This window comes from Harpia harpyja, chromosome 1 (genome assembly GCF_026419915.1).
Source record: "Harpia harpyja isolate bHarHar1 chromosome 1, bHarHar1 primary haplotype, whole genome shotgun sequence".
Classification (NCBI taxonomy): Eukaryota; Metazoa; Chordata; class Aves; order Accipitriformes; family Accipitridae; genus Harpia; species Harpia harpyja.
In genome coordinates, this window is record NC_068940.1 from 33,344,095 (window position 1) to 33,356,391 (window position 12,297).

The window sequence follows — 12,297 nt, forward strand, 5'->3', positions numbered from 1 at the left end:
CACTATTCTCCACTGTAAGACAAGCTCAAATGGAAAAAGAAATGCAGGTCTGAACCAGAGAGATTATGCTAAGGACCTGGTGAGCTTTCCACTCCAATACTTAACTTCCCCCCCCCCCCCATTCGGCTGGGATTTTACTACTGAATAATGTATAAGCCAACCCACTGTAGTCAGAGGTGGGATTTCATGAGCAACTTGAAACAAGTGCAACCAGACTGTACCAGAACTCTTTGAACATACTAAAATGTGTGTGAAGAAAGAAAAGGGTCTACAGACTATTAGTATACGTGAAATATTTTATAGGAGAGGCTCTGAAGATTTCCACATTTTAGAAAAGAGAACGGATTAGGTTGGGTATCAGTCCTATTCTTGCTCAGACTCTATAATCGGATCCAATTAAACTCAAAGGTTTGTTTTATCTGAATAGGTCAACCCCAAATCATGTAGCTTTTCAATCTATTAACATCTCTTCAATAGCTTGCCCAAATACGAATAAAAAATCATTGCAGTTTAACATGTGAATCAGTACAATCTCCTCCAGAGGCTATAGCATCTGAATGCTAGCAATAAAGGAATTACCGCGCCCTGTTACCTGGAGTACTGTGTCCAGCTCTGCAGTCTTCAGCCCAGGAAAGACATGGACCTGTTGGAGCAGGTCCAGAGGAGGGCCAGATCCTCCTCTACAAGTTCAGTGATCAGAGGGCTGGAGCACCTCTCCTATGAAGGCAGGCTGAGAGAGTTGGGGTTGTTCAGCCTGGAGGAGAGAAGGCTCCGGAGAGACCTTACAGCAGCCTGCCAGTACCTAAAGGGGGCCTACAGGAAAGCCGGAGAGGGACTTTTTACAAGGGCATGTAGTGATAGGGCAAGGGGTAATGGCTTTAAACTGAAAGAGGGTAGATTTAGACTAGATATAAGGAAGAAATTTTTACACTGAGGGTGCTAAAACACTGGCACAGATTGCCCAGAGAGGTGGTAGATGCCCCATCCCCGGAAACATTCAAGGTCAGGTTGGACGGGGCTCTGAGCAGCCTGATCTAGCTGAAGATGTCCCTGCTCATCACAGGGGGGTTGGACTAGATGATCTTTGGAGGTCCCTTCTAAGCCAAACTATTCTATGATTCTATGAAGCCAGGTGTATAAAAGAGAGCCTAATCCAAATAGAAAAAAAGAATTAAAAAAACAAATTGGGGAGCTACTCTGGCAGGCAGTAAATAGCTCCATATGCAGGGAGTGGGAGGAGACTCTTTGTTTCAGCCAAAGGGTAGGACTCGTTCTTGGTGGAATCACCTCCACGGGAGATGTAAACTGGCTGTAGGTTTACTTTTATACACCGGTTCTCTCTGTTCTGTAGTTAAAGCATCCTTCTGTGTGCATCTTCACAGGGACTCAAACTGAAACACTTCACAGAATGGCACCATTGCTCTATTTAATCCTCTTTATTAAAAACGTAATTTGATGGGGAATGAAATGCCCTCAGACAGGACCAAGGCCAAGACAAACGCAAGCCATGTGTAGCAGATCACCTTGTCAGATGATTATTGCAGAGAAGCGCCATGGTGCTGAGGTGGGCTCCCCATCAGCTCCTCTGACGGCTACATTTCACTGGAGCACAGGGATTGTCAGCCTCATCAGGAAAGATGAAGCCTCCTTAGCAACTGGTCTGCAAACGTGAAACCAACTTCTCAAGAGGATGGGCATGGCCACAAAATCTCGGGTCCTTCCTCATCCCTCACAAACAGCTCTGACGCTCTACTCCTTCAAAGGGCAAGAGGAGCAGCAAAGAAGACACAGCGTGTCCCAGTCATGAATAAGGCACTTTGGCAATGCCAACAGCAAGGCAAAGAATTACTGAAGACAAGTTCAAAATTAGCATTAAAAAACTGGTTATCCTGGTGACAGGCTGACCACAATTTTCTGAATCCCAAAGAGATTGTGTTACATAGAGTGAAATAACAGGAAGAACATCATAAGGTTTCATGGAAACTATCAGACTGAGCAGCTTGCTTAACCAAACAGGCTCTGCTCTGCCCTGTTTTTCCAGAGCGTGCAAAGTGCTCCTTCCCCAAAAGCAGAGGTGTCAAGGATTAAATATCTCACATTTATCGGTCAAGGATTAGCAATACAGGTGGCCATAAAACATGCTCTGCCTGTCCAGGCAGTATGATTAAATACACGTTTGTTGCACTGTCTTACTTCCTTCATTAGTGTTTCTCTTTGCTTGTCAATGTTATTAAGTTCCTAAACCCCCCAGTGATGACAGGGCCATTAGTGTCAAAGCAGAGGATAGAGAGGATAATGAGTGAATGCGTGAGGATGAAACCACAGCTAGGCTGAGCTTACACAAACTCACATTCAAACTGTGCCAACAGATCATCACAGTTTGTGTAACCAGTTGGTCGCCAGCCCATTACATTTGAGTCCTGATCATCTTGCTGGTGGATTTTTTTTGGAGGTAAATACCATGGCTATTTTCCTATCTACTCATTGGACTCCCACAGGTTCCAAATTGTTTACCAGCCTCTTCTTTTGGAAAGCCCTTTTGTTGTTTAAAAATTTCTCCTGTGATCTCCAAATACTCTTTTTTTTTTAGTGAAACACATGCTATTGTCTTCCAAGGCCCATGGTTCAGAGTCCTTCCTCTATCAGTTTTACTAGTCTACCCAGCTATCAGGTTTTTAGCAAGGAAAAATAAACAAAAAAACCTTTCCATACACATGAGCTCCAAAACCGGATTGACAGCATTGTATTTAGAGAGTTGCAGCAATCATGCAGAAGACCGAAAGGTACAGATGATTCTGAAAACACCCACCAGAAAGACACACAGCCACTGCTATTTGAGAAAGGCAAACAGGGACACATATTCTTTCCAGGTACTGTAACAAGGCTTCAGAACCACTGATATAATTCCCTTCTTAATTAAAACAAATGGCGTTATTTCTATGACAAGGCTTCGCTCACGTCTTGCCCGTTCTGCAACAAGGGCTACTGAGGAATCCATTAAGCAGTGCTGGACCAACAGCGCTCAGAGCAGATTCAAGCCCTCCCCATCTGCTAACTTCTGGTATCTTGAATTACTACAAGTGGCCCTCCATTGGGTGTATGATGCATTTCCAAAGCACTAAATGGGGTTAATAAAATGAACCTTCTTCACTGATGAGTAGTAGCACTCCTCACCATAATTTGCTGAAAAAGGTCATTCTTGTCTGTAACAAGAAAATGAAATGCGTGCTGGAATGATGGAGCAAGCTCAAATCAGTCCTACATACAATGTAGAACCGTAAACCAGAATCAAGCATAAATCTACTGGCTAAATTCAGCTTATGGCTAATCAGCTCTTCCTTTGACAGGATATGCTGCTGTGGAAATGGGATAATTTTATAACTGAATAATTTAAGCAGTTTTATCTTTAAGTAATGATTTCAGGCATATTAATATATAAAGCTTCAGTATTTACATTTTTGTTACATGGACCTAAAAAATTACAAGGTATCAGGAATAACACAGTATTCAATGATAAATGACATTTATAGAGTGGTTTTCATTGCCTGGAATGACTTTGTGCTCCACAAATCCCTGGGATGGTGGGTGGCAGCCAGGCAGACAGAGAGGGCAGAGCCTGCTGTGCGACACGGCTGGGAAGAACTGCTTCTCAATAGCAAAGGGAAACTCTTTTGGAAACATTAAGGCCCAGGCTAGAAGGGACAGGTAAAACACAGAGTCTGACCTGCTGTACAGAGGATGCTATAGTATTTTACCTGCTTACCTCTGTTAAGACTCCAGTAGTTCATGTCTGGCTTGAAGATATGTTCCACAAAGACTTCCAATCATTATTTGAATGCTGTGAGAAGTGGAAAAGCCACTTACCCTTGGAAGTCTGTTACAGTCCTTCGTCATCTCAGTCATTGGAAAATACTTCAGGAGCTTGTACAGGGGCTTGTGGTCCAAATTCATAGAAATGGATGTGCCTCACTGGCAAAATAATTGCTAATCTCTTACTCTCATTTTCCTCCTGTGAGTACAGCTGCGGATGCAATTTTCTGCACGTTTTAATGCAGTGATATGGGAACTTCATGTTTAAAAGCAAGATACTTGTGGATCAGCAGAATCTAACAACCACGTTTTAGTTGTTCTCCAGAAAAAATAATGGAGAGAACATGAAAACCAGAATCCTTCTCACTTTAAAGAACTCCTGTAATAGATATAAATAGCAAACACGGTGCATGCTAGATTGTGCCTGTCAGAAGGTGACATCCTCTTACCAATTTTGCATTAGACCTCACTGCTCCTTGGAGCTGGCTAATTTGAGTGAGGAAAATGGGAAACAGAAACTCTTAGGATGCAGTCAAGCCATTTAGATGTCACTTTCCCTCATTCTTTGTATTTTGTCAGTACACATACACGACTGATAATCTGCACAGATTCACTCATCTATCACATGTATCGTGTCGAGATCCTTCAGCCTCACACTGCAGCAGATGTTCCTCCAACCCTGCTCAGAGGGGGAGGCACAGCTTTGGAGAACATTGCATTGATATGCAGTGAGGGGAAATAATTAACACCAGGCGACGATAATTTAGGACAGAATAAATTCCTTTTGTTATATTCCAGGGGTGGAAAAAGGATTGAAAGCTGCTGGACTCTCCTGTCAGAGGAAGGTTTCCTGGTACTGAAAGCAAGGCTCAGCCTGCATTACCTGTTGGCTACACTTAGAGTACTGGCTGGCTCGAAGAGACAAGCCCAGATTAAAACCACTGTATCTGGGTAATCTCAAACTACTGCATTGCTATGTATGGGAATGTTTCACAAAGGGTGAATTATAGCAGTCTCAATGGCTAAACTAATTCCTATCACCAGTGCAATGCCTTGTTTACTCCCAGCCAACATTTGAAATGAAGTAACAAGGAGGTTTTGAAAAGCTACTGCAATGACCTGGAGATAAATGTACCCAAAATAGTTACTACAGATGGTAAAAGCCAATCCCCGCTCAGTTTTTGGAGGAGCAAAATACCTTTTTTTTTTTTTTAACATAACATTTCAAATTTCTGCTCTATCAGAAACGTCTAGTTGCACCAAAACCAGGGTATTAGAAATCAGCTGTCTCTGCTAATAATAAGAACTTTTCCTCTTCCCCACAAAAATCGTGCCATTTCATTCATAAATAAAATAAGCCACTAACTCAGTTGTTGGCAGGCTCTCTCTTTTATCTTTCCCTCACTTGAGAAAGACTAGCAACATCACGTTTTCGGAAAGCCAAGTGTAGTAATCATAGAATCGGATTTCATGTATTTTTAAAAGCATCTGCAGCAGCAGCGATCCAATCACTTTAAAAAGAAATATAAACACACAGAAATTCGGAAGAAGCAACTCAGAGCTCCTGACTTTCTTCATTTCTTCAACATGAGATGAATGTGCCGGGAAGGGACTCCTTTCTAAAGGAGATCTCAAAAGTTAGCAACATTACACTACAAGCACCGCAGAGCCGAAATACTTATTATCTCAAATAAGCTTGGATGACATTTGAGATGTCTCGACATTTATTGGCCTGCCAGCAGAGCATGGGATCAACCAGCTCCTTTTCTCTCACCTCTTTTTTTTTTTTCTCCTGCTTGCTCAAAGTCCATGTTCATAAAATATTCAGGGGAAGCCCTTCAGAGGATGGTATTGCCTATACTATAGCCCCAGTGCAGGCTTACTGCGCTACTGAGACAGATATTCTGCCACCAGAGAAATCAAAAGAGCTGATGGGCTTGAATTACTGCACCAGGAGCTCGCCGTCAGACTGACAGTCTGGGCTCGATCCCCACCTGGGACGCCAGCGTGAGCGGCAGCACACAAAATGAGCTAACACGCAGAACAGATCTGGTCCCTTTTACAAGGTTTTAAGGAGAAATGTTATTTTTCAGAACCAAACCCAGAAATATGAACGTTCTGCCCATTTCTGAAGCCCCAGCTGGGGACAGCTGACCCTTTTTTACCTCTTATTTTCTTCCCAGTGGAAAGAAGGAAGAGCAATGAAATCTGGAATTCAGATGCACTGCTAAATTAAGCTATCAGTTGGGTAGCATCTCCTAGCAGTATCACCCATTTCTGCAGCAGTCTACCATAAACTAAATGAGCTAGCATGGTCCCCTCCTACCCCCCAAAGTTTGTTACAACCTGTCCATCTCATGTTCACAGCCTTCCCTATTAATCCACACATTTTGTGCTCCTACCACTATTTGATCTTTCCCTCCTAGTTTCGTTAAATCAGCTACAGATTTCCTACGTTTCCCTGACGTTTTCCTGTATTAGAACAAGCATCTGCTTTTAACCTTTTCATCTAAGCCTGGCTCTCTGAATGTACCTTTGAACCTCTGGCGCACTCTGAATCCCTATCATTTTCCCTATTAGTTCAAGGGATAGATGTTCCTTTGTTCCACCTTTGGCACTTCTCACCCTTAGGCATCCAGGAGCTTAAATCAGGCTGCTGCTAAACTGTCCTCCTTTAATAATTTTTATGAATTACAGTCCAATTATCTTTATCTTCCTTGGGGATCCATTCAATTAAGCACAGTCTTAATGAGTGAATGGACACAGAGCATTGTAACCGTATTTACATCCAGATTAATGGGAACCAGGTAAGATAACTTTAAAGCCATGAATATTTTAATACCTTGGCTTTTCATTTTGCTATCTTCAGTGTCAGACACATTTAGAGAGACCAGCGCAATTTGAGAGACCGAGTTTTTAATTTCCTTCTTGGTTTGTGGAAATGAGGGTTTAGAAACAGCAGCAAACTACATGAATTGGTCTTAAAATAGGTTTCTTGCAGGTTAACCAAAAACACTTCTCATAACACAAAACAAGCTGGAACGTCTCATCCATTTTCTTGGACATTTCACGAATTGAAGGCAATGAAAGAAACCAGTAAAGAACCAATATTTAAGTGGAGATACTGGGAGCATTGGGAAGTCTCATTTAATGAGCATGCAACAGAAATGTTGAGCTAGAAACACCAGTTCTGAAGTGACTTTTCTGCCCTCTGAAAGACAAATGCTGGATCTGGAACATGGACCTGTCTCTCAGACACGGAATAGCTTTGACAGTTATTTTCGCACCTGCTTTGAGGTGCCTTTGCATTGCAGAAGCAAGGTAGAAGGGTCCAATGGAGACTGAAAACCTGGTTCTGTTTCAACACAGCTTAACATAATAGCGTCATAGGCACTGATAAATGTGTCAATAAGCATTTCGAGAAATAACTGGTATCCAGGGAATTTATCTTGGTTGTAGTAGTTTCAGCTGAATAGGTCAGATTTGTTAACATTTTAATTTACACAAATCTGCATTCCAAATACTGCTCTTCGGCTCCTTTTCCTAACAACAAGAAAATGTCAGCAGCAAAACCAAATTTACTCCTCTAATAGCTTTCTCAAGATTTCAGGAAAAACAAACAAAAACAAAAAAACAATCTGTGGTACAGTTATGGGAAGGCTTAAACACATTTTTCAATTTAGACCTAATACAATTTTATGTTAATAAAATAGAAACTTTTGCCAATTCCAGATGTAATCCTGAAACACAGCAGAGTGTGCTGGGAATAAGCATGTCCCGTAGCTTCAGGGCAGCCCCAGGTTGTGCCCAGAGCTGGTTGTTCTGCCTCTATCCGAGTGTCCCTTGCCCAACCTGGTACTCAGCTTGGGACACTCAACCATATTTCCACATACAATGTGCCAGCTTACCTTGATTTCCCAGACCCAGTGCAACAGGGGAACTAACATGAAGCATATGGTTCCCCTGCAAGTTTTTAAAATACTTCAGATGCAATCAGATAAATCTGAAAAAAGACAACCCTTCTGCCTTATCCTTTCCCCCTAATTATCACCTGCCTCTTTTTTCAGCTGATTTGCTGAGATTAAAACCTCTCTCCCACCAAGCTATCCCAATCTAGGTCTCTGAAATTAATATAAACAGATGACCTTTCTCCACCCATAAAGCCCTACATTAAAATGCTGGCCCCCACTGATGTCGAGGGGGCAATAATAGTTCTGTCATTTCCATAAAATCAGCATTTTCCTGCCAGAATTCAGATCTCTCCTCCGAGTACTCTGCCACCGTCCCCCCAAGGGCTGCCAGCAGTCTCTACAGCACTTGTTTATCCTCTTCGACTGCAAGCACGCTGCAGGCTTCAGCATTGCCTAGGATAATCTACCTGCTTAAGATTCAGCTAACTTTCCGGTTCTCTAAATAAAAAGAGCATGGAAAGGTTAAATCTGCCCTAGGTTGTGCTTGCAAAGTCTGCCACGTCAGGTGGGAAGGAACAGGCTCTGGTGCATCTCCTGCTCCCCCTGCTCCGCTTCTTGTCTTCACATCTGGAAAGCTCTCTGCTCACCCGACCTTCTCCTTGGAAAGCTGTTTCGCACAGTCTCCCCCCGGGTCGTCTCGCCCTGAAACTGTGCCTTGGGCAAGCCCCAAATCTGCACCGTTCCCAGCCAGCAGCCCCCGTCCCTGTGCTGGTCCTGCCGGCTGCCCCGGGGCACTCTGCTTGCTGCTGAGCTGCTGCCGGTGCTTTTATCCGCTCTCAGCAGCAGCTCTGCAGTCACATTCGGGATTCCTCCCAAAGCCACCGTACAGCTCTGAAGCAAAAAAGCGGCCCCAGCCATGTGAATGAAATGGGCACAAACCCCAGCAGAGCAATGCCCGTCAGCTGGCGCTTGGCAGAGTGCTCTGCAGCGGGGCCAAAAAAGTGCTGCCAGGGCTGATGTGCAAGGGAAAAAAATCTCTGAGGTGCTGGAGGTTTTCACCCCTCTGAATTTGGTGTCCCAGGCAGGAAACCCATGCGTCAGCCTGCCTGTGGGGCCTCCCGCTCGCTCCGTTCCTGCCATCGGTCATGGGGGAGGAAAGGAGAGAAAGGAGAACAAAACCAGTTTCTGGTGCCTTCTCTCAGAAATGCAGCACGCTGGGCTCTCTCAAAATGGATTTCACTGGACTTGTTATCTCTGGGGACTGCCTGAAATTAAACATCTGAGACTAAGACTATGTAAGTCTTTACTTTCCTATTTGCTACACAGCCATACTATCTGTGGTTGGTTGCTCAATGAACAAATGATCCTTCCCATCATTTCGTTGATCAAGATCTCCTAACCGCATGGTACAGGTGACACTCCACAAACCGCACAGTCCAATGGGGAAAACCCCCAGAACTTAAGTTCCCCCTCTCCCTTCACACCCATTGACCCTCATTCCCTTCTTCCCCGGTCACTCCAACCCAGCACTGATGCTACACTGATTTTTGGTTAATGTGTGAGGTTAGATGCTTTGTCCTTGAGCTATACTCACAACTAGAGAAGGCGGAGCTCCGAGAATCGTACTGTATAGCTTACACTGGCAGGGTATGTTTTTGACAGTAAAAATGAAATTTCTTCTGCATTTGGAAAAGCTGTAGATTTTAAAATGCCATGAAGAAGAGGCATTAAAGGTAGAGCCTCACACAAACCCAAAATCACTGAAGACATTTTCATAGTTTGGAAATGACACAAGGATGCCTTCATGAAACATGCAAAGTGTGTTGAGTATAGGCTGTGTAACTGCTTCCAAAGATAACATGCAAAGAACTAAGCAAGGTCTAGAAAATCTATAGATGTCCAGCACTTTATTTGTCCCCTGACAGAAGGGGGACAAATGCCAATTTATTCATCCCCCTGCTCCATCTGGAGTCTTTTCTAGATCTTTGAGTTGTACAAATTTACACAAGGAAAATATCAGCTTCATGAGTTTGAAGATTCTCCCAGGGTTTCATTGACTGATATGGATGAAGACAAAAATATCACATTAAAGCCACGATGCCCCACAGTTGCTACAGAAGCAAAGACCACGATCTCCGCGTCGCAACTCAAACTAAATTTTAGAGGCTTAGTATTCAAGACAGGATTTGGGCTTTGCAAGTCAGCAACCCTCAACAATGGGAAACCTGGTATGATGGCTTTTAAACTCACCTCTCTGTCAAGACCAGCAGCCACAGTGACAATGTCTCCCGTCTCGCTGTTAATAGTAAACATATTTTGCGATGGGCTCTGTGGGGTCTGAGTCACGATTCGGTATCTCACCATCCCGTTCGCTGTAGTGCTATCATCTGCATCATTTGCTGTCACTGTCATCACATAGGTACCTTGGAACAAGAGAAGATGAAATATCAGGACTACATCATTGCAGAGCAGATTGCAGTCCCATTGACTCGGGGTCATGCATTTTACTCAGAAATGCTACAGAGAAGACATCCCATTTCAATCCAGCCAGCTAGACAAGGCGAGGATTATGAAAATAGCGACACTGCTGAGACTAGATGATCTGTAAGGATACTGATTACACATAACCGGTATATAGCGAGAAGTCATATGAGGATATCTATGATTAACTTCTAATTCTTTCAGTGATTGTAAGTTTTAGGGCAGCATTTTTTGTCCTGCAATTTCATATAGATTCTCACAGGAGATTTTTTTCCATCCAATCACTGCATTCACATGCATTCACAAGTAGAGTTTAATAGTGAAAAGCCCATCAGACTTCTCAGCAGCTTCAGAAGGACCTCATCAATGTGCCCGTGCTCAGTGCAGGAAGAAACTGCCTGCTGCCTCCAGTTCTCGGAGAAACGTCCACCTTTCCGGCCCCTTCTGGAGAAAAAAACCCAAACATTTCTGCAGAGCAAATGGAACAGCTGCTGCCCAGCAGGACAGAAAATCAATGATTTGGTATGTGTGGCCAGCGATGTATTGAATCGTTGGTTTGTTTCTTGCTAATCATCAGTGTCTTCATTTGCCTTGCAAAAAACAATCCCTACTTTCTAGATACTGTTGGGAGTGCACTGATAGGCTCATTATCACTGGAGTTTGGCAGCAGGGTGTTTTGCTAAAGTGGGAAATTATCATTATGAGGGTAAAAGATGTTACTTGATTGGATGGACTCCTGCAGCTGCATGGTCCTGTGACCCCCCAGAGCTCATAGGGCCCAGCTTTACGCTTGTTACATTGGTAGGAGAGAATGACTAAAAGGGCAGACACATACTGCTTACAAAAAGCAATCTGCAACAGTGGATGAATCTAATGACATGAGACCCGAAAGGAGGAATGGGATGCAAAGAGAAACAGTGAAACCAGACATAACCTCGTTTAGTGACCACCAAACCCAACAGCGTCAATGGAAAGATGGAATCTACTGCTTGAACACTGCTCATTTGGGAACTCTGAACAGATGAACCAACTTATGAACCTGCCATGCTGGAGGAGATGCAAAGTGGTCCTAACAAGAACCTGAGCTGATTCAAGATGGATCCACGCGTTGTTTTACAAAAAGAGCTGAGTTGTTCTGTCCACTTGGTTAGATGTAAGCCACTGGCAAACTCGAGGACATGTGGCTACGTCAACATTGTATCGTGTCTCATCTAATAAGCCAAGATCCCCAGCTTGGTCACAAAGCTACCAGACTTGCAGTTCAGAGAAAGCAGAGAGCTGGAGAGCTTGCATCTGTTTGCAAGAGAGTTTAAAAACATACCCCATGCTCTAAATGGGCAGATCTACCAATGGCTGCAGCATGCCCAAATTTTGTACCCTAGCCAAGTGTCTTTAAGCCACTCGGCACGTAGGCAATCCCCCCAGTATCTTCCCCAACTTTGGGAAAACAACATTTCTCAGTATTAGCAAGAAGTGGCCTCATAAGTTTGTATTTTTGCTCTGTGGAAAGTGCTTTGCTCATCTCCTTCCATCTGGCTCAATCAGGCTCTTTTTGTTCTCTGTGGTGATACATATCCCTGTGAGTTTTCTTAGTTCAATAAGAATTATAGATTAAAAAATAAATGAATGTGTAAAGCAAATTCTAATGATGAATACGTTCTTATCTTTCTGCAATAATCCTGATTCACATTTGTGAAATGAAAACAAACTACTCGACAACTTTAACATTTTTCTGATCAATAAACTTCAGGAGAGGGAAGGAACAGAGAATTGAAACAAGGCTGTGCAAGCAATGAATTTTCTCCTTTCTCTTCAAGCGTTCCTTTTCCGCTCTTTTGCAAAACCAGTTATCACGAGACAGACAACTAATACAAATGAAGAAGCCAACCCTTAGATAAGTACAGGGGAATGTACAGGAGAAATTTAAATAGGAAATGTGCTGAATGAGATGTTTGATTTGGAATTTATGTTATCTTAACGCATTCTATACTGAAAATATCTCTGAACAGAATGTCAAAACCTGGGGCTAATGAAAACAGAAGTGGAAGAGGAAAACAGAATCTATTTTAGGACATGTGCAGTCTTAGGACATATT

At 43.2% G+C, this 12,297-nt stretch overlaps 1 protein-coding gene across 1 annotated transcript in view; it reads right to left on the minus strand.

Moving 5' to 3' along the window:
• The window catches only part of CDH4 (cadherin 4), a 479,858-nt gene that overhangs the window by 76,065 nt on the left and 391,496 nt on the right, over window positions 1-12,297 (minus strand). Inside the window, exon 7 of the mRNA XM_052786208.1 lies at window positions 9,972-10,144. Coding sequence (XP_052642168.1) covers window positions 9,972-10,144 — 173 coding nt within the window. The remainder of the gene's footprint in view (window positions 1-9,971; window positions 10,145-12,297) is intronic.